This window comes from Neopelma chrysocephalum, unplaced genomic scaffold, assembly GCF_003984885.1.
Source record: "Neopelma chrysocephalum unplaced genomic scaffold, ASM398488v2 Primary Assembly neopelma1_85, whole genome shotgun sequence".
NCBI classification, from domain to species: Eukaryota; Metazoa; Chordata; class Aves; order Passeriformes; family Pipridae; genus Neopelma; species Neopelma chrysocephalum.
The window spans coordinates 2,851,996-2,875,941 of NW_020897747.1; the positions used below are offsets into that span (position 1 = coordinate 2,851,996).

At 35.3% G+C, this 23,946-nt stretch overlaps 1 protein-coding gene across 6 annotated transcripts in view; it reads right to left on the reverse strand.

Moving 5' to 3' along the window:
* The window catches only part of ATRNL1 (attractin like 1), a 531,556-nt gene that overhangs the window by 400,898 nt on the left and 106,712 nt on the right, over nucleotides 1-23,946 (reverse strand). For all 6 annotated transcript variants that reach the window (XM_027692113.1, XM_027692108.1, XM_027692107.1 and 3 more), the window contains 3 exons: nucleotides 17,741-17,915; nucleotides 16,811-16,898; nucleotides 4,792-5,047 (listed from right to left, as the gene is read on the reverse strand). In XM_027692113.1, coding sequence (XP_027547914.1) covers nucleotides 4,792-5,047; nucleotides 16,811-16,898; nucleotides 17,741-17,915 — 519 coding nt within the window. The remainder of the gene's footprint in view (nucleotides 1-4,791; nucleotides 5,048-16,810; nucleotides 16,899-17,740; nucleotides 17,916-23,946) is intronic.

Below are 23,946 nucleotides of genomic sequence, written 5' to 3' on the forward strand. Positions count from 1 at the left end.
TTACATGACTTGCACTAAATATGAAGAGCTGTTCCTTCTTGCAAAATAAAAACCATGTGCTATGAATAACTACCTAAGTTTGAGAAAAGAAGTCCAGCAACATCTCTCTGAAATAAAAGCTAAAAGCAGTATTACAGTTTCTCCCTCAATTTCCCATTCTAAAATTTAGCTGAGTTGCCTGAATTTCAAACGCTGAAATGTATACCTACAGTTTTGATCTTTCACACTTTTTCAGCATGTTAAAAATTGCATCATTCAGACAAAAATACACTGGAAAATGTAAATGTGCCAAACCATTTACACCATCTTTAGCTAAAAAGATTACCAAGAGAAGGAAGAGTAAGTTCTCTGTATCTGGGATTTGGCCACTGAACAACAAACAGCAATGAACTATGTTGAGAGGTGCTGAGACTTAGCACCAGGTAGACTTCTTAAGGAACAGAATTGGTGCATTGTATGACACTGACAGAAATTTAAGGAGCACTAACTGCATAAATTTCGACTCTATTGATTCACAGAAGTAGCAGAAAAACATGCAGAATGAACTGTAAGATCTTGGCTACCAGAAAAAGAAGGACCAAAATTCCACAATATCTTAAAAGTATTACACACTGGGATTAGCAACATGAACTTCTATAAATTGGAAGCTCATCAACTGATAATGACCAACAAGAATAAGCAGGAGCACTGCTTCATCAGAGGAAGTCTATGAGCCAGTAATGACTTTCTCAAGGATGCAGTACAAATGTCATTTTACTATATACCAAGTAAGGTATTCCTAATAATGTAGAATTAGGCACTGGCGAAATCTCACCTAGAATATCTCACAGGTTTTTCTAATCATCCATGTTCAAGAGAGATGAACTCCTTGTGGAAAAGGTACAGAGAACTATTAGAATGACAGTGGAATAGATGAGGTTGCCTTAATTAGACTTGCAGAAGGGAGGATTTGTATCTATAAATATAATTCAAAGACAATTCCAGGGAGATGAGCTGCTTACATTAAACAAGTGAATATAAAACAGGCCACTGATACAGGTGGGCTATGAATTAGAATATGCCTAGTCACTAAAATTATAACCAATTTTCCAATGACATTGTGCTTGCAAGAAGTTAATCACATTCAAAGGTGTAACACCATTCTATCATCAAAGAATGCAAAACAAATGAAATAAGAGAGAAAAGCTTTTTTTTCCCCAGTTCATTTCTTTGTATGAAACAGTTTAGGATTGCCAAATCAAGGAAGCTCCAAATTTGAGCAACAGGCATTTTATAATTTAAAACAGAAACACCAAAATCACATTTTGAGATAAAGTTGTTTCTAAAAAAAAGGTTTGAAAAAAATAATATGCAGTAATAAACCCACTAAAAATCCAAGTAAAGGTAGATACACTGGCCTGATCTGTCCTTAATACAACCTTCAAATAGATCAGGTAAAAAGTACAAAATATCCAAGAAGCACCGTAGTGTGCCATCTTCATTTCATTGCATTGACAAATTTTAAATTTTTTCAAGCAATCATGAAATTTAAGCTAACTTAAAAAAAGAGGACACGTTACATCACAGGACCATTTTTTTTACATTATTTCAAATAAACATTTTTAATCCAAAGCAGTCTATAATCTACTTCTAAAGTCATAAAAAAAACAGTCTAAAAAACAAAGTGATATTCTGCTAATCCAAAGAAATCTCTGTCTTGTAAAGAAACAAAATAAAATCACAGAAGACTTATTCAGAAGTTTCTTAATATATAAGGAGCTTTTATAAATCTCTGCTAAAGCAAAACACTGTTATTATATTCACCTTGAGACTCACATTGAGACTCTTAGAAGGTTTATGAGGTATTGCAAACCTAAAGGGAAATAAATTCTCCTGGGGAGTAACCCGGAAAAGCTTTATGGTTCAAGTTAGTAAAATCATTCACATAATTCCCATACCAGGATTTATTGGTTTCTCGAAAATCATAAGTCCAGGTACAGCAAGAAAGGACAACAGGAAGCCCTTTTGTACCTGCAGCAATCACCATACATTCAGAGTAGAAATAAATTCACGTGCTTTTGCATGGTGGAAATCTGCCTATAAACCATGTCCAATTACTCCAGAATTTACCTTACTTCGATAGAAATTACTTTCTTTCCTAATCAGACAATGTCAGAGAAATTTTCAGACCATGTACACCTTCGATTGACACGTTTTGTTAACAAGAACAACATACCTACGTGAGAAGCCTGGGAGTCTACAAACACTTTGTAATTTCTTTAGATGTTTCTTAACCCAGACTCCATGAAAGTCAGAGTCACAGTAACTAAAGTAGGCTTTAGCACTAGAATTCCATGTAAATTCCACGTATCAACTTGATCAAGAGAACTGGACCACTAGAGGTTTTAGTTCATATGAACCAAAAGCTAAGCTGCCTCTTTCTGTGTCACTCTTTCTTTCAGTAGGCATTTGGTAAATGCTTAACAATAGCCTTCATTAGGACTAAAAGCCATAACTGATAACATTTAGAAAGAATAGAGCACTACAGTTTGAAATGTAAGGTATCATATATTTTTAAAGCAAGAAGAAAGAGAGAGAGAACATTGGGTTCTTATTTTTCTTTCTCTAACGTCACAGGCCTTATTTATATCATTTTTTTTCCTATTCAGGTGAGTTCACAGCAATTCTTCTATCACTTTCTATGTCTTTTAAGTTTGGATTCAAAACTGCTGAAGTCTCCCCAGAAAATAGTCAGTCTTGGTTTAAACCACCATCTGGAATTTTATGGTTAAAAATATTCCTACAGCTGCAAAACTGTAGATAAACGCTACAGTCAATACAGAATTCAGGAAAATTTACCAAAATATTCATTTAACTTAGACAGGAGAGAAAGGAGGTAAAATGAAACATGAGAATTATCCACAGCAGAAGTGGTTCAGTTACAGCACACAGACCATGATCTGCAAAGCCCTGCATGCCCCAATAATCAATCCTTCGTCAGATGAGTAGATTCACTGAAATCAATTAATTCCACATTAGTACCCTATATTGTTACAAGTTCCCCTTATATTTGATGCAAGTGAATCACATTAACTAACTAAATTTCTCACTATTATATGGTGAAAACAATCTCAAAAAGGAGACACGAAAATTTGAGAATAACTGAGAACCATAATAACAGAGGGAAGAGCTTTCTCTTACTCAAAGCTTGTCACCATGGTAGGAAAGGTTTGGGAGTTTATTCTTTGTGTTATATATGCTTAGTTATTGTCTGTTTTATTAATCCTCCACAAACAGAGTTGTAACATTTAAAAAAAACTAAAATAGGAACAAGTTGTCCATTTCAACCACAAGGCCATCAATAAAATCATCCAGGCAGAAAACTTTATACTACAAATCATGTTCCCTTCTTCATAGTTAAACTAACCACAGTAATAAATGAGAATAAAATTGGTACTTCTACTCCATACTAAATAAGCAGCAGTTGAAGCAGCAAATAATTTTAAGTTCCAACAGACATTACAGTGTATGAGCTTGCAGAAAACTAGAACAACACATTGTTGTCTTCCAGAGGAAAAAAAAATCATCTTTGGTAGGCTAAAAAACCAACTCTCTGAAATTAAAGTTTTCAAAAAATGGTCTTTAATGGTTTTTAATTTGAAAAAATTGTCTTTAACATCTTAGAATACTGTTGAGAACATCATTCTAAGACCAGAGATTTATAGTAGTTTTTATGCAGTTAAATTGAAATTTTTCAGTGTGGATAAAGCACATCATGGTGCTCTTCCTCTTATTCCCATTCACTTTTATCATTTTTCAACATTGTTATAAAATTTCAACACTGCCATCAGAAATAATGCCAGGGAGAATAAGAACCTTATGAGTTCTGAAAGGACCTCCCCAACCTATAAATCTGCTTAAACAGTGTCTATATACATATGCATACATGAAAAAAAGTTAAATTAAACAATTATATTTTAAAGCATTGTAATAGTTTTTAAGTATTAGTCTTAAATTCTCTATTATGCATTCTGTGACTGTATAAATAACTGAAGGACTCAGATTAATTCAATAGAAAAAAGGAATCAAAAAAAGTAGGAGAGGATTATAATTTGAATTAGTGGGCATGTAAATATTCCTAAAAACTTTTCAGGTGTAGAATTTCAGGTTTATTCCATTGAAATAATACATTAAATGTATTATGTATATGATAAAAAGATTTCTCTTGGTTTATTTAATTCTAGCATTTAAATTTACCCCTACGAACAGCTTGTGGTTTGCAAGGGGAAACCCAGACACACATGGCAGGTTATTTACAGAAAACTAGTGTTCCTTTTCAATTATTTCCTCTAATAGCAATGTGTATACACTTCAGAGAGAACCCTTTACACAATGATGAACTAACTTGTGATATTTAAAAAAAAAAAAATCAGAATGAAAATAGAGCAACATTAAAGAACCTCCAAAATAACTAAATTATTGTTGGTTTTGCTCTTCTACTCTGGGGTAAAAACAGTAAGCCTGTGTTTAAAAAAATCACAAAAATAACCACTGCATGGAATTTCTGGTTTCAATTTTTATCTCCTTTAGTGTACCATGACCATGCACACAATAATACGTAGAAAAAGTCATGGTGCTCCAAACATGTATGAAATGCTATTGCTTAACAAGAAATCTGCTCTACATAATTTGAAGGAAAAAAAGATGAGGCTTTATTTATTTTGCAAAATACATACTTTTCTTTCTGAAAATAGGAGTGATAGACTTGAAAAATAGTACTTTTTCATTGGTATAAAACATTATTTGACTTACTGATGTAGTATTCTTGTACAATGCTTGTGTAACCATATATGGAAGAATATCCAAAAATTATAATCATAACCACATCTCTGCTGTCCAGCTCTACTATGTGTGCTGAATGACCTTCCACAGCATATTGCTGGCCATGTACAAGTACTGCAGGAGTTCTGGAGCTCCATGTTTGACTGTGTATGTTGAAAATCCACAGTTCATCAGTAACATTGCCATTATTTGTTTCAATTTTGCCTCCATACATGTAGATGTCTTCCTGTAAAAATGGGAAGGGAGAGAGGAGAAAGCACATAATGGATTACAGAAAGATAACATCTGAACTGCATATGCCTGTGCTGTACAATATTTCATAACTGAGCTATCTGATTTAAATCTTCACATTTAATCTTACATTAACCAGCTCAATATCAGACACTAATCCCAAACAATGATATTTAAACTAAGCCAACAATGATAAGGAGTCTATTTCTCTGAAAAATAAACCCAGCCATGAAAATGACACCAAAATGAATCTCAAACAGATTACTTCAATCAGAAAACCTTTATTACATGGCTCTTCTAATTCATATTGCAGCACTCTATTTTGAAAAAAGCTAAACAGAAAGGTTATTATATTGTTTTCTTAAGGAACCATTCACAGAATTAAAATGTGATTTTCCACACACTCTGTCTATGGGGATTTCCATTAGCACGTTCTCTCTCAACAGCAAAATAACTTAAGTCCTGAGAAAACTCAAAGTCACCAGAACCCAAAGAAAAGGGAGAATGTGTGTATGGAATCATAGAATGGTCTGGGTTGCAAGGGGCCTTAAAGATCACCTCATTACAACCTCTCTGCCATGGGCAGGGACATCTTCCACAAGGCCCATCCCACCTGGCCTTGAACACTTCCAGGGATGGGGCATCCACAGCTTCTCTGGGCAACCTGTGCCAGGGCCTCACCACCCTCACAGGGAAGAATTTCTTACTAATATCTAAACAAAACCTGCCCTCAGACAGTTTGAAGCTATTCCCCCTTGTCCTGTTACTCCATGCCCCTGTCAAAGTTCCCTCTCCAGCTTCCTTGGAGCCGTTTTAGGTAGAGGAAGGTGCTATAAGGTTTCCCCAGAGCCTTCTCTTCTCCAAGCCAACAGCCCAAACTCTCTCAGCCTGTCCTCTTGGAGAGGTGCTCCGGACCTCTGATCCCCTCAGTGGCCCTCGGATTCACTCCAACAGGATCACGTGCTTCTTATGTTGGGGGCCCCAGAGCTGGACACAGTGCTCCAGGTGGGTCTCACAAGAGAGGAGTAGAGGGGTAGAATCACATCCCTCAACCTGCTGGTCAGGTTGCTTTTGATGCAGCCCCGGATGCAGTTGGCACTCCTCTTGAACACATTTGCTAAAATCAAATCCCATAGGGGAGTTACTCTGGGTTCTTTTTAAGGGATGCAAAACAGATTTTCCAGCCATCATGAACCACGTAGTTCAAACAGCAATGCCATCTGTTCTGATAAGTAATGAATGATTTACTTAAATATTGACTGAAAGCAAATCCTACTAAATGTCACTTCATCTAGAGTTGCACACCAAGGTATCCAAAGTCACAGAACAAATTCTAGCTTATTGGCTTCACAGACTTGCTCAAGGAGAGTTTATAATGTGCAGAAAAAAACCCTGCCTCAGGTCCTAGAATGATCCTTAGTCTTTGCTAGGACATATCAGAACCAAATCCCATTTGCATGGTGTTTGCACAGTTGGCAGTTGTCTTCTGCATACTACCATATAATGCTCTGGGGTTTACATTAAATTCAGTCTTACCAGGTTTAAATTAAAAAAAAATTTTTTTTAAAAAAAAGGAAGCTCTAGGTTTAGCACATTTGGCTTGGGATGAAATAATGAGCCTCAGATAAAGAGGTTGAAAGATAAAGAAACTACCTTAGAATTTTGTATCAATCATGTAGAAATTTCAGACTTATGGTACAAGTAACTGATGATAGGATCTAAAAAGAAATATAAACTGCATATTATTATCATCACGCACATCAAGAAAGATGAACTCTTGACTGTTAATGAACAGGCAGGCATGTCAAATATAGGTATCAGTAGAATGACAGTTTATTTAGTCCAGCAAAACAAAGGCTTGAGAGGGTTATAATGTTGTTCCATATGCCTGTGGTTGATGGTAAGTAACAGAGTCCAGAACAGTAAGAAAAGCTTCCTCATAACTCAGAAAGATTAGTTAGCAAATGACTGACCAAACAGTCTGACTGTCAAGAGTGCACTTGAAATTTCTGCAAGATTTTGAACTTTTTTTTTTTTTTATTTGAGGCAGATGAACATTTCACATTTCTCCATTTGGAATTTAAATCATTCCTATGCAGGGATACTCTGTGCTAACAATTAGTTTGGACTGGTGGTGTTTGAACAAAAGATGTTCACATCCTTCAGTAGGAATTTGTAGTAGGATTAAAAAGATATATATCTGAACCCATTCCTTTCCTCTGAGATAAAACATTTCAAAGAGCTTGGCAAAGACCTACAAAAGCTGAAGGAGATTGTGCACTGATCCAAAGGAATGGTTTGAACAAATATTCTTCTTGAAAGGATCCTCTATGGCTCATTCATTACACTACCACATAGATCTCAAAAGTCAAATCAGCATTACTAAAATAACAGACTACTTATTTTTAAGTGGAGATAACTAACTACAGCCAAAAGAGGGAGCTAATTAAGGAGTTCCTGGTACTGTATAATAGTATTTGAAAAAAAAAATATTTCTGACACTGAGGAAAGACACTTACAAAAAAAAAAAAAGGCAACCTAAAGAGCTGCATAAACTTTGAAACAATTACTCAGACTGCTGACAATAAGAAACTCCTCCTCACAGTTCTTCTTAAATGATTCAAAGTTCATATAAAAGAACAGTTTTGTGAGGAGAATCTTTGAAAGTCAGACAGCAGGTCCCATACACAGCAATATTCACAGAGAAAGAGACAACTGCTTTATCAACCACATAAACACTTAACTAAGCTTTGCTAAAGGCTATTTATGAAATTAAGAAGCTCCCAATGCTGCGGAAAAACACTTTGAAAGTTAGTGATGATCAGCTGAACACGAAAAAATAGGCTGAGGGATTGAAGTCAGTACAAGAAATACAGAAGTAAAATTAAAAAATGTTACAAGCATAGGCAGGACAACACCCAATATCACATGCACATAAAGAGAGGTCTTTATTTGGAAAGCGTAATCAAGAAGGAATTGTAGAAAGGATACAAGTGCAAATGGTCCTAAGCGGCCTAAAGATTGTGATAGAAAAGAAATTCCCTTATAAACTTATACTATCTTTATAAATTACATAAAAACTAGGAATAAATCAAGGTATACAATAAAGATGAGGTTTTTGGGAAGACACAATACACAAGATACAGATTTTAAAGAGTGCTAGTACACAAACACTCATGACCTTTAAATTAATTAAGCATAGTAGATTCTTGTTTATATTAAATTACCATACCACAACAGGACTGCAAAGTAAAATAAAAGCAACATCAAAAATAGAATTGAAAGTCTTCGTGAAATTAGTGCGGGAGAAGTATGAAGAATCTGGCCCAGATGAAAGATCTTAAAAATTGTACTCCTCAGCCTGGAGGAGAGAAAAGGTCAAAAGGTAGATTTGGCCAAGGAAGAGATAACAAAACATTAGGCAGATAAGCACCAAGAAGATACAAGGCCTCCAACACATTCATATTTTAAATTTTTGACACCACGTGTCAGAAGCAACACCTTCAATCACAGTAGCAGATAGTAAAGTTTAGCATTTACTCAATAAATGAACCTTGGTCATTTTAGACATATTACTTCACATTAATAAAATTATCTAAGAAATGACAGAAACCTTTAAAGACAATGTGGGTTTAAAATTAAAATCTCATATAAATTTTACCATATGTAAATCAAAGTATATAAAATTACACTTGAGAGTTCCTGCTCAGCAGGGAATTCCAGCAAAAATGACAAATTTCTTCCTGTAAACTGAGCAGGCAGACAGCTCCCTCAATCATGACATTCTGACCTACAGATCACTTCAGTTGGTTTCTTGGCAGCTGTTCAGGTGCAAGCCAACAAAACCAGCAGTGTAGCTCCTTTTAGCTTCAATGCAACCGAAACTTTCCAATAAATGTTCCCATTTTCTCAAATCATGTTTTTCCCCCAAGTAAACTACTTCAGTGGAAACTTTTGATGAACCATAGTGATAAAGAAAGATGACAAAGGTATATGATCTGTAAATATTTGACTGTGCATTGTGGGCAGAGAGGATGGCAGCTGAAGGCAGGAATGATAAGATAAAAGGTAGGATTTCAACAAAATAGTTAAATCACATTTCTCAAGAGAAGAAAATATTCATTTGATCTAGTATTTTTCTTACAGGGTAATGATTGACATACACATTTTGACCAGCCAAAGACCAAGAGAATAACTGAAATACAGGTGGAAAAGTAAACTGTCATAATTTGAATCCCTGCTGGAGGAATCAATACAATTTACAGCAGTGAAATTCCTCCTAACTTCTTCATCTTATTGATACCATTATCTTCTTTGTCAAATAACCAAATAATTCAAATAAATTTAAATGCCTGGTGGGAGAGGGTAAAAAAGAGGAAGACAGCCTCTTCAGAGTGTTTTCCAGTTAACTGACCAGAGGTGATGGGCACAATTTGAATTACAAGAAATTCAATTTACATGGAAGAATAAACATTTCTCTTTTTTTCAGTGAGGATAGTCAAGACTGGAACCGCTTGCTCTGAGATCCTGTGGAATTGAATGTCCTTGGAGATATTCAAAACCCAACTGGCATATGTCTGGAACAACCTGCTGTAGTTGACCCTGCTCTGAGCAGAGAGGTTGGTTAAGATGGTCTCCAGAGGTTCCTTCCAACCTCAACTAATCCTTGTGAGTTTATGAAAAACAAATTTCTAATACAGACCAACCTCTAGAGAGCCTCTTCCCAAATAAGCCATTCGATGATCATGAAAAATATCCAAATTATAAAAGTAAAAATAGTTTCCTTCTAAAAAAAAAAAAAAAGCACACACACACACAAAAAAACCCTAAACAAAAACCCCCAAAACAAAAAAAACAAATCAAACCCACCAACCAAGCAAACAAAAAAAAAAACCCAAAAACACAAAACCCCACCTTGAAAAGTTTCTTACTTAGTGCGACCAAACAGATGACACAGGAAAAATTACAGAGTTCTGGTAAACAAATGGTAAACAGCTTAGCAGCCTGAACTCCATAATTTGAGGGCAAAACTCTTTTAGAAGCCCAGGAGAGAAAAAAAATCTCACAATGTGCATTTCTCCTTAGTTACAGTAATGAAGAAATTGAGGCTCTACATGAAAGCACTAATTTCTGTAAATTAATAGATCTTTCAAATCCAAAAATAAATCCCCCTTTAAATGAGTAACAATTAATATGGCACTTTTTACATTTATAATTTCATAAAAACTGAAAAAGTAACTCCCAGAATTTCCACAAAATAGATAAATGGATATTTATTTTTAATAGAGGTAAAAATATAAAAATTTGCAAAAATGACCTGTGATCCAGTATGTTTTGTTGCAGCTGTTTCATGTTCCTGACTTCTAAGGCCATGTACTTGCAATTGCTGAAAAAATCGTGCCCAGACACTATCACTCAGCTTTTGCATAATAGTTTTAACAAGTCTTCAAAACCCTTGACAGAGATTTTTTTCTTATTTTACAGTGAGAAAAAAATGAAACAGTGTAAAGAGGATAGTCAAAAAGATCACCAAAAGAGCAAGTAAGAGCACCCACTCATCTGTCCCAGACAACAGACTATCCAGCAGACCACAGTAAGTCTTCTATATCCTTCATGCTGAAGCCTGAACAGACAGCCAAAATCATTATTTCCTTTGACCTTGGAGAGCTTGTCTTCCCTACACCATATTTCAGTGTTAATATTGATTTTATATTCCATATAAATGCAGTAATTCAAGACTTCTAAAACTTCTTATATTTTTATTACTTAGACTTCACAATTTTTCACTTTTCTTAAAAGAACAATACTTATCAACTGCTCTGACTGTACCTGGGAATGACACACTGTTATGCAAATTCTGCCTGCATTCCAAAAGAACCTTATCTGGTAGTTACCACTGGAAAAAAAAAAAGTATAAAGAAAATGCAACAAAAGAGTAATTTATAATCCATTTCTAATGAATTGGAAGCAAGTCAATCACGTTAAAATAACCACATAATTTTCATTTTGTATTTCTTAACTGTATCATGGCTACACGGAAATTACGTTTCTTCCATAATTCTTATATAAAACCAACCTGTTCTTGAGGACTTGGCCAAAGAAATGCTACTCACAAACCACATGAACAGTCATTCTCTATTTTCTTGAAACAAGATTATCAATCTTTTTTCTCCCGTAGACTGTACCCATGCATTAGTATAGAAACTAACTTTATACAAATTAACAGGACTCTAAAATTCATCAGAACTTGTTCTCTATACTTTCACCTGGAATTTCTAAAAGTTTAGTCAAATCTTTACATCATTAAGAAATGTCTCAATTGTTTTTTCCAAGCAAAATATAAGTCACAAAAAATGTCATCTGGCAATAATTCATCCATCACAATCCTCTTTTCTTCATTCAACATATATCACCTGGTTAGGACTGCCTAATACCTCTGCCTTTCCCCAAACTGTTAGCTCCTCGAATATGGTAAGAATATCAAGAACATTTTATGCATTATATCAAAAGAAAAAGATTAATTACATTTCTACTCAATCCAATAATCTTCCCATTATATCAGGACTGACAGACTAGAGTACAGTCTTCACTTAACTCTTCCTCCTACAGCCTGATTTATTATTCTTAGCTTATTGTGAAACTATATCCTCGCTGAATAAGAACCTGAATAAGTTACATGAGAAGCATATTATAACCTAAGTTCCCAGCAGGACCAAATTCAAGTTCAAGACAGTACATACTGCAGCAATTTGTATGCCAGCAGGTTAGCTTAATCGAGAGTGCTGCCACGTTATTTCTTCATTATTTGCAGTTTTCTACATGGTTGCTGGATATAGTTAAAGGTATTAATTAAGCTGACGATACTTGGACTTCACTTTCAAACCAACTGGAATAAAATCTTGAAACAACAAATGAAAAATATTGCACTTCTACATAAAGAACCAATCACTTGATGAATTAGGTCCAGTTAATTGAAGGGAACAGTGAATAGGCTTTTATCCAGACTACATGCAAAAAGTGTATGACAGCTCATCTTACCTATTTCTCATACTTTTGAGCTCTGCAAATCAGAATTAGAAAGCAAGTTGTGCGTAAGATGTAATTAAAAGTACTGAAACAATATAACTAGGTAAATCGATGGTACAAATACCTACTAATAAAACAGGCAGAAAATACTTTTACATTCCTAGTTCTGCTCAAATTATACTACAATAGCCAACAAAAATAGGCATTAAAAGAATAACAATAAAACAGTTGGTGAAAGATTTTATCTCGCTCATATTAAAGTAGGAAAAGTTTTTGCTCTTTTTTGCTTTGTTAATGCTAGCTTTTGATAAGATTAATAAAAAATATCACAAGATATGTAGACTCAACATCAATACCAATTATTTGGAAAAGGAATCAAAATAATAACCCTTTTTAAAGAAAGTTTTAAAAGTGGGAGTAACATTCATAACACTCCATGAGTTTAATTTAATTCAACTACATGTAAAATGGTCTGTATACTGTAAAATATCCTTATTATTACTACTGCATCAGCCTGTCTGCTTCATTTCTATTGCCAGTCTCAAAGGAAACAAATCTCAGTGTCCAGCCATCCTTCCGCTGTCTCGGGGCTATTAGGAACAGTTTAATTATGAGACCAAATTCTGTGATAAAACCACAAACTCACTACTGAGTAAATTCCCAGCAGTGACCATATATACACCTTGTAGGGAACTCCCTTTCTACTTGATTCCAGGGATTTTGCAATTTACTCTGTAACTCCCTACCTAGTCACTGTTTAGCAAAGCTGTATGTGCCTACTTCAAAAACCTCACAAGTCATTTCCTTCAGTATCTTTTAATCCTATATCTTACATAAATTATTTCAAAGTATGTTGATATTTTCAGTATCAAGATGCCTGGACCTATTTACAACTTCTGAGATACAGTAGAACCAATTGCTAACAGATAAATAGTACCTTTCCAATAACCAGACTAAAGAGACACTGGTCTCAAAGCAAGAGCACTTTTATACTCTCTCCTCTACAAATGCATAAAAAGTCTTAGTCACTTATTAATAACTATACATCAGTGGAAGTCTTCTGATCTTTTTTCTTCAGAATAAAGAAGAAAGGTACTTCAGTTTTAACTAAAGAAGCTTTCTGAGGGAAATAGGCACAGTAACTTATTTCATTCTCCACAGAGTCAATCACATGGTTTCAGTTTTTACCTTATACCACAATCAGGCAATGCTAGCTCTGCACTCTCACTCTAGTCTAGCACTAGGCTTAGAAATCTCAGGAGCTCAAGTCAAAAACTTAATCTAATTTCTTCTCTGTGGATATTTTTTTCCTCTCAACCGTAAAGGAAATGTTACACAATTACTAACATGCAGCTCAAAACACAGCTCAAAGCTGCCATCTCCAGGTATTATGTTCTACTACTCTTCATTGTAAACTGTTTTTTCAAGAGACTGAAGATCTAAAAGGAAAAACATCAAAAGTTTATCCTAGTAAGCTAATTTAAGAACTTATTGCAGGAGGATATATTTCTTCTACTTGCATGGTCAGCTTCTTTTGGCCATGTAATTTTTGACATTTGACATAATCACTAAAGTCAGCAGATGAGTTAATTATTTCACATAAGTTCTTTATTAGTGAATACTGATTGCTAATTAACATGTCTTCAACAACAAGCAACATCATCTTCACACTTGCTTGTAGCTTTCATTATTATTAACAAGAGTTGCATTTCCTCACTGAGATCCAAAGAGATTTCTGAATTAACATAGGTCAATTATATTTAATATTTTCTGGTAAAAGTATTTTTAAAATGGTTACTCTTTAGTCTGGAATGTCTCAAGAAAATAATAGCACCGTCCAATAAAAAGGTGAAATGATATTTTAAGCCTTTCTTCTGATCTGCTAAATGATACATTAATCGCATGTTTCCCAACTAAAAGGTCCACATTCCACAAGAACTGTGATAACCAAAGATACCAGTCAGAAAGATCTGAGCTTTCAAAGAATGGATAATACATTAGTAATGAATCAGGGAACTAATGAGAAGAAAAACAATTTTTGAGTTGATGTTGGGGCATCCACAAAATTTAGTTCATATTGCTACCAAAAACACCTCTACAATATTAAACATGCCATGTACAGATTCAACATCTCTGGCAGAACAACAGATACCAGGAAAACAAAACAAAATATCCACCCATGCCTTCTATTCTGCTTGACTTCACAGAAAGCACTATACAAAAGGAAGACCCAAACATAAAAAGAAACTAAAATGTACAACTCAAAGGGTAAAATCTTTAGTGCCAATATGAAGACATTTCAAGGACATCTGCTCAGATCACATGAATGCTTCCTATTTAAAGAAAAACCCACAAAACTTCCCATTACAAATAACAAAATAAAGCTCAACTTAGCAGAAGGATAATGGAGACTTAGAAGAAATAAAGGCTTTTCAAAATAAAGGTTCAAAACTCCAGCAGACTAAAACAGACACACATAAAGGCAAGCCATGAAACAGCTTAATAGCTACCTGCAAAATTTATATCTAAAGTACTAATATATCATTTTTCAAATGCATTAGCAATACAGCCAACTAGATACTTCGTGGTGCCAACAGACAGTCTGAAGGAGTATTCTGAGAAGATAAAGCCATAGCAATAAGGTGAGGTTAACTTTTCCATGTGAGTCCTTCATGGCAGACTTCACAGGTATTTCCACAGCAAAAATTAAAAACACAAGGTTAAAGTAGTGGGGGAAAAAAATGGCAAAAAAAGTCACTAGGATCAGTTCTGAAGGAATTTAAGAAAAAACAGCAAAACCCTGTCTGCAGCATGTAAATTTCTGCTTAAAAATGTGTCCGTACCAGAAGACTGATAAGGAAGAGGCAGAAAGGCCAGAATTCAGTGAATAAAGCAAGCAAATTGAGGAAAATGCTATGAACTTCTGAAAAGGGAAGCTATATCTTGCAAATAATTGGCTTTTCCTGAAGGAATCAAAGGTCCACTTGACACATTTATCTAAAATTTCCAATGGATGCTTCATAACATTCCTCATGCCCTAAAGAAACTAAGATGCCCTGGGACAAGCAAGGCAGATAACACCAGCTAAATAAGTCAATAAAGTTTGGGGGGGAAAAAGCAGTTACTTATTAAATGAATAAAGGTCGTTAGTGGTGTCTCACAGAGATCTACAACTGGGATTTATTTGTTCAATATACTGAAAAACAAGTTGGCAGAGGTATGAGAGGAAAAATGGCAATGCTTTTTGACAATACTATGTTACTCAAAATAGCTGAGGCAATGGTCAAAAGCAAGGAATTGCAGAAGAATCTCCTAATACTGAATGTGCAATACAAGAACAAAAAAAAAAGGTAAATTAATGTTCATGTACATAAGCATGAAAATATGTATATGTGAAAAAGCAATTTTAAGTCTTTATAGGGGATGGGTCAGGGATGGGGTTTGAATTGACTGGAATGAGATCTTGAGGTTATAACTGACAGTTCTCTGAAAATACCAGTTCAAAGCCAATAGCAGATTTTCAAAAAGCTAAAATACCCTAAAGAATTAATAGAACAAATTAACTAATTCAATGATGTCAATCTCTGAGGTAAGAATACACTAAAGACTGATTTCCCCTATCTCACAAGGGATATAACAGAATTAAAAGAGGTAGAGGCAATGACACAATGTTATCCAAGGCGTGAAATATCTTCCTTATAGACAATTATTAAAAATACAAGAAATTATCAGTTTGAAAAAGAAATGATAGAGAGGATGTGATGAACTTACAGAAAATCATGAATAGTACAGAGAAAATAAAATGGAGATTAAAAAGTGGGGATTATCAAAATTAAACCATCTAGTATCAGTACTCAAAAGGTGGTATTTCTTGAAAAAATACACTGGAATTCTTAGGCACTGCATGATATCAATGCTAAAATAAATATATGGTCCAAACATTTAGAAAAAAAATAAACTTATTCATATTTTTTTCACTAAAATACTACCTTATTTTAGGAAATCCCAGCTGCAAACTAGGACAGTATTCTGAGGAAGCTTCTATACGTTCCTGTCATTTTTCCTTATATTCTTCCCTAGGCATTTGCTGCTACCCATTGTTCAAGACATGTTACCAGGTGAGATGAACATTCTGGTCTGACCTGATACAATCCTTTTTGTCCTTCCCTGCTGGGGGTGTCTTATGCAAACAAATGAAAGTTTGTGATACAAATTCTGTAGTTCTCTGTCACAGTTAACAAGTTTGTCATCATCTGTAGCTTGTCTCCCTGATGGATACCTCAGGCATATGTTGTAGCTTTCTCTCCAGTCCTGTCTCCTTGTGCTCCTGACCAAAGAGTCCCCAGACCCAGGTCATCCCTTGCCACATCTTGGGGCTGCCAAAGGACCCTGTTACCAGCACTTGGCTCAGCCTCTGGGGATGGTGGCTGGTCAGCAAGAGCATTGCCCAAAATTCTAATTATATCACACACACACACACACACACACACCTGCTTTTTACTGGCAGTTTAGCTCTGAGGATCATGGTCAGATAAGTAACTTAGATCTATTGCACAACCTCTGTCCAAAAAAAGTGCAATACATCTAAGTACTGAAGAAGACACTAACACAAAATATTCATGGACTAGAAATTAAATTGTCCTCAAAAATCTACATTCATGGGGAGTCATTTTAAGATCACTGACAGAACACACAAAGAAATCCATTATATAGAATGCTGAAGAGTCCATACCTGATACAAAGCAAGTGTGTGCCCGTATCTCTGGAGTGGCCCTTTGGATACAGGTACTACATTCCATATACTGCTTTCCAAATTGTAGCTAGAAGAGAAATAGAAGAGTAAACATTTTGCACCTGCAGAGAAATAGAGGGGTTTGTATGTTCAAACTAACTTCTGTTCGGCAGACTCGATCAGTCACTGTTTCTCTGACATGGTAGTTTGTTTGCAGCAGTAACATGATCACTTTTAACAGCGCACTAACTTGTGATAGTGTACCACATGTTCATCAAGCAAAACATGAGTAGCTCTTTAAGGGACCCATCAACAGTCTCAAACTGGGAGTGTAATAAAAATCACCAGATTTATAAGAAAGCTATGACACTGGGCTGCTAAGCCCACCAATATCAGATGCATAAAAAACACAGTTACCATCCAAATCAGCTACACAATATTTACAGCTGCTTCAACTTTATTTTCAAAAGGGAGTCAGACATACATACGTGCAAACTGTCATAAATATAAAGAAGTGAAATACAGTTGACCTGCCTAACCCGACTGGCATGTCACCAACCAAGTGCATGCACTAAATACAAGTCTCCTATAATCATAAATTAACTTGAATAATGCAGATAACATTCAAGATGTACTGTTTGAAAATATCAGCACATGGATTTCTCTCACTGTTCTACCACCACAGACAGTTGGTTTGGCAGTTTTTCACAAAACTGAAGAAATTACACATTAGTATCACATACAGTTTGATGTTACCCATATTTTCATTTTCTGTAATCATAAGAAAACTACAAGCAGAAAATAAGACCATTAATAAAAAATCTAAAAACATATAAATCTTTCCATTAAATTACAGAAGCTGCCTCCCTGGTAAGATCTGTTTTCCCTGAGCCACATCAGAAAGGATGTGACAAAGGAGAAATCACTTACTTCAACACCATTTGGAAGGAACTGTAGTTAAAAGTGTATCCACCAATCACCCACATAAACTTCCCATGTAAGACGGCCTTGTGGGAAGCGCGGCCCACGGAAGGGCTGAATGGCTTCACGTTTGGGAGAATCCAGTAAGACTCCGTGGAAGGGACGTTCAGAGAACAATCTGGACCTGTTTTGTAAACAAATGCGCAATTTGTACAATCTGTTAGACAGGAACGTTAAAGCCAACAAAGCAGAAACAGGGGAGGCTTAATTACAGATGTCAGGATTGCTCATTCTGATAAAATATGGTATAGACTTTTATGTTTAACAGATGCTCAAGGAATAAATTGACAACATGGGATGTCAGTCAATTTGAAAGCATTAGATTAGCTCAAATAATAACAACCCATTTCTGCGCCCTTCTCAGAAAACAGATTGTATGAGTCAAAAATGGAAAGAAAAGCGCAGTGCATCACATTTTTAGATGACTTATCACTGAGGTCTAAAACTTGTAGCACAACACGCACTGTATGTTACCTCTGGAGAAAAACTATACTGTATTTGAACCAGACTAAGCTTATATCAAAGCAAATAACATAATAAATTAAGTGACAATATACATTGTATTAAATCTCAGAAGTAAAAATTTGCCCTTTGCCAATGCCATTCTGCCTTGTTTTTCAAGTGGAAAATACACTATAAAGCACTTTATCAAAAGAAGTATTTGAATATTTAGATTTTATAACATTTTATAGATCATTCTACAAAGCCACCAAACACATAGCTATATGTTATTTTCAAACATATTTCAACCAATCATTTTTTGTTAAGTAAGGAAAAGCCAGAAAAATGCATAGTTTTTTAGTTATAGGACAATTAAAATAATGAACAGTAAATTATTTTTTTTAATTTATTCTGGTCTTTTCATCATCAGTTTATGCTCTAGATCTTGTTATTTAAAACCTGAATATATACAGAATTTTGCTACCAAAAAAAAAAAAAAAGGCAACACATACACTGTTTATCTCTTATCTGGACTTTATTTCTAGATGGGGAACACTGAATTTTTAGGACACCAGTGTGCTCCACTTTAAACATTATCACTCATGGAATTGAGAGTTTTACCATCGGTGATGGCATGCTGGTGTTGTACAACATTTATGATCCTGAAAGAGGATGAACAGTGAGGAAGAATTGCTGCTAAAGGCAATTACTGGAGGGCACAGAGAATCAGATCAGCCTTTGAAGAACCACAGAACAATTCTACATAGTTAAATTGAAAACTAAGTAAGCTACATTTCAGGATCACCTTAGGATAGTTCATGAAAGTATTACATCACCACTCCGCAAGGGTCAAAATAATAAGTCGTGTTGGAATAGAGAATACTGTTACCTTACTGCATAAATCTGTGGTTTGTGTACCCTTAGAAACCTGTGTGTCCTACTGAAAGGGAGATTAGAGCTGGAGACTGTTTACAGCAGAGCAACAAGGATGTTCCAATTACAGAAGTCATCACATTCCTTTGAACTACTGACTTTTTCACTTGGAGAAAAAAGAAAACAAGTGACAAAGGGAGGGTGGATATGAAGAGTCCGTAGTCTCTCTGAATATAAAGAACCAAGATTCATCAAATGCAGCTTGAAGAAGCCATGTTCAAAACAAACAAGAGGAGACAGTTCTTCATGCAAAAACTATCAGATGTCTTTGGCAAGGATGCTCCCCTGGCAAAGGATGCTCTGAATGCAAAGATTTACACTCTGTCAAGGAGAGACCAGACACACATTTAGAAGAGAGAGCTGCTGAAGTTTACTAAACAAGCTAAACAAGTAACGTACATCAAGTTCATAATTCTAAAACATATTAACTTGGAGGGGTTGGGGGTGGAAGTGAAGGGAGATTACATTTTCCAATGTTTATTATAATTTTTGGGGCAACTTGTTACAGTTACTTCTTATACACAAAAACCAGGCATCCAACCTGTACCTAACCAGCTGTTAGCTTTTCCTAGTTCACTGAGAAGAATGATGTCCACTTGTATCCAAATTACCTTCCACTCACTAAATGATGGAGACACTCAATTCCCACAGTTCATTATACCTTCTACTCAGAAAAGATTAATGGCATTTGAATGAGGTCTAATGAGAATATGAACAATTCAGTATATTATTTCTTAAGCATTAATAATTAATACTGTAATAGAGCTGTAACCTCGGCAAAATTGCAATTTGGTAAACCACTGGAGGAAACACTTAATTTGAATCTAAAAGGGCTTTAAAATAAACAATTGATTAAGTATTCTTTGATCGGGGAAGAGCTTAAAAATGATGAAAACGGTGCCCCCAGTCAGAAAGTGAAGCCGCGTTTGCTCCTGTTGTTATCGCGACCCTGCACGGAGATGTCGCGGCCAACAGTGACCCCTGGTGGCCAACACTGAGCAAAGCAGCGCAGCTCCTCGCACGCCAAGCGACGGGAATTTTCACTTCTGGAGACAGGGAGCTGCAAAAATCCGTACGGCAAATCCAATTACAGTGAGATGGCACTGACTGTAATAAATGAAGAGAAGCAAAACCTTTTTATACTAAGTTAGCCACGCAAAAATCTTAACAATACTGCGAACCAGATCAGCGACGAAAGAATGTCACAGACAACTCTCTTCCAGCCTCAGGGCCTCCTTGCTGGTCAATGCTGAACGACAGGAAAGGTGAGATAGAAAGGAGAAACTATGCATCATAGAATCATAGAAAGGCCTGGGTTGGAAGGGACCTTAAAGATCCTCTATAGTTCCAAGCCCCTGACTTAGGCAAAGACGACCCTATTACATATCAATCAGTACAAAAACGGAATATATAGTTGCAAAAATGCAGAACAATAGAATCATACTGGCTTTAACAAAACATCATTTAAAAAGCAAATGCTTTTGTGTGGCTATTGCTTTATAAAAGCAAGCTAAATGTAGGACTTTTAAATATCACTTATAGATTTTCCTACTTGAATACACATACCATTATTTCAGCATAAATACATTTTCTCTTCAGAAACATCCCATTCACTAAATACGTGCTTTTTGAGCAACAGAGAGCACTACAGCTGCAGAACAAAGATAATGAAAAATATGTTTTCTTATGTTCCATGCAAATATGATTTCCCTCCATTTACCCAAAATTGAATTTCTTTCTTATCTTCCTAGTGTGTCAGTCAAACCACTGGGAGAAAAAAAAAATTTAAAAACAGCAAACAACCTTATAAACCTGAATTGGAAGTCAATTACATTATCCTCTAAGGTAGGAAAAAATTCTATAGGTTTAAAAAAGTGATTTATCCACACAACACATGAGAAAGAATCTAATTTCTATTTATTGAGAAGTTTCATGAAAAGCCAAAGTAACAATCTATTCCAGTAGCTTAAGTCATAAGATCAATTTCCACCTAACGACTAAACATCATCTGCTGTCTTCAAACCTAATCTTTTCCTTTAGGATCATAGGAAGAAAACCCCAAAAGCATTGATGCGTTGAATATAAATTTCACAGTCCTCTTTTTTGTACAATCTAATCAAAGCAATTAAATAAAGTATTTGTTGTTTATTCTGTATTTGTTTGATATTTGATCATGAGTTGAGAATCATTGCTTCAACATAACTTTTCAACCGCAAATACAAACCCAATACCACTTTTCTCTAGTACCCAATAAAATCTTTGCATGATAATGAATGTGAGATTATGAAAAAAATTTTTTTTAGATAAGAGAATATATATTAATATACTTCCAATAAAAATCTTATAAGAAGTTTTACCAAGCAGTATTTTAAGGGAACTTCCCAGTCTGACCATTTACGAGACTCTCTGTCAGTCACACTCCCAGCACCAGAGACTTTCACTGCTGTGACTGGAGCCAGATAAATTCCTCAACAGGTAAATCACCTTTCTTAAAGAGAAAGGTGTATTTTCATGTAGCTAGTATTTAAATGAGAATAAAATGATGTTCTGGAATGGCTCACAGGCATTCTGATAGGAGGTGTATCTATGTATCTCTACGCTGCCATTGCACAGTTCCACAACGGATGTAATTATTTATCCCATCCTGCAAATAGCCTTGTTGCAAAGGAGACTCAATGGTAGGCAGAGAGATCCTGGCTAGGTCTCCAGCTAGCTATGCCAGGACTCAGCCTCCTCCATGAATGAAACAGAAATCCAAGTGCACACTAGCTGATGCAGTTCTTAAAATGCCATACCATTTTCTTCCCCAGCCAGGAAGGTGGATCATCCAAGAGATCTGGCCGTAGGGAATCTGCAGAGTCAGTCTGAGCAGTCAAGCCAAAGAGGCTGCACTGCTGCCATCAGTGTGTACTGCTCAAGGGTGCCCTTTAGCTGTTTGACTCCAGATCTCCCACTCAAGATCAACAAGGCAGGTACAGAAGAATAAGGCCTGATGTCACGGCAGTGTTTACTAACAGCACATTGCACGGAAAGCCTCCCTAGTCTTTCATGACCGAGAACAAGTATGTTCTTGGGTAGACTTTGCATGAGATTTGTCATCTTAAACAAAAATGTGCTTTGCTTCTTACTCTCTAAAAGAAGCAGAGCTTTTCAGATTAGCAGTAGCTGACAATACCCATTGGACTAGAGATTTTTGAGACTCCATGCTAATGGCAGCAGGATATCTAGCTCTAATATCTCTGCTAACTTCTAGAAAACTTCAGAGCTCTAAGTCAAAAGCCTCCTTCCATTTTTCCAATGATGTTCTGATGGCTAGTTTATCCCAATTTCCCTTCTACCAGTGTTGATATCACTGAACTGAAAGAGCTGTCTATACACCCCACAAATGTTTATAAACAGGAACACTCCTCTTTCCCAGCCTTCATTTTACTGGTTTAAGCAAAGCATGCTCTGTTAGTACCTTCCATAGCCTTGACTATCCTAATGGTTCTCCAAGTCTCTTAGTATTCATAAAATTGTAGTAATAAAATAAAGTATACTAGTAATGCTTTCATATCTTTAACTCAAGTTTCCTACTAGTGCACTCTACACTTTACAGCCCATAGTTTGTAGAGTATATAAAATTAATAAAATTCATTAGTTCATGTTCTAATTGAGATAGAAAGGCAAGTTTTCTCCCATGTTACCTTCCACACTTCAATCCGAGATTATAAAGCAATTTCTTAATGCTCTTAGTCTCTAAATGTATTAATTTACAATTATACTGAAGTAATTACACATTACTCAAAGTCTTTTTTGCAAGATATTCTGGTCCTCCTTCAAATTTAAAGTAACTTCCACCTTTGTATGACCAGATTTCTTTAGCAGTGTTATAAGTATGTAACAGTATCAGTCCCAAGATCAGATCTTAAGCAGTACTGATATCTTTCCATCCTAAGTCACTTGTTCAGCACACCCACTCACATTTCATGATCAAGAAGCTGAGTTCCTTTTACTGTTTCCTTATATATTCCATGCCTTCTTCAGTTTCAATGATTTCCTGTCATCAAATGCTGAGGTTCAGAAAATCTATTGCAATTTCTTGTCCCTTTACTTACAGACTATTTTAGCATTGATAAATCTGCAATTCAACTGTTTCACTATTCAATCACAGCATATCTTTAATTGCTTCCTTTCTCAAGTTATAATGTAGAACTTTGGACACTTCTGAAATCAAGCTTACAAGTTTTGAGCTGCATGAAATCACTTTCTTCCTCGTCTTAAATGAAGGTGCTACAGATCATGAACGAAATTTAGAATTGCCCCTTATCAGGGAAATCAGCACTATCTATCTCCTTCTTGTGTTCAGAACAAAGTACTGCATGGAATCATTAATTTAATCAAGTGTTTGCATGTTCTATCTTACTACATTTAAGTGTATGCATTTTAAATAAATATTTAGAAGGTCATAGATTTATTTTTAATAGATTACATTTTTCATTAAAACTCACAAATAGCACGGGACTCGCTTCCTAAATCTCAGAATAATTAGACATACAGAGCATTATCAACCACTTTAATGCAGCCATTTATTGAAACGAAACAGATAAGTTCTGCTAAACTTGCTTTCACTAATTGTCAAATGACAACATAAAGGTATTTAAAGTTAGCTTTTCGTTTACCTGTGATGTTCATTCACTTGCAATAAGGATACTTGATTTTTCTCATACATAATTCTCAGACATTAAATTTCTAATTGTGATAGCTATATTTTGTTTACAAATTGCACAGTCCTCAAGGAT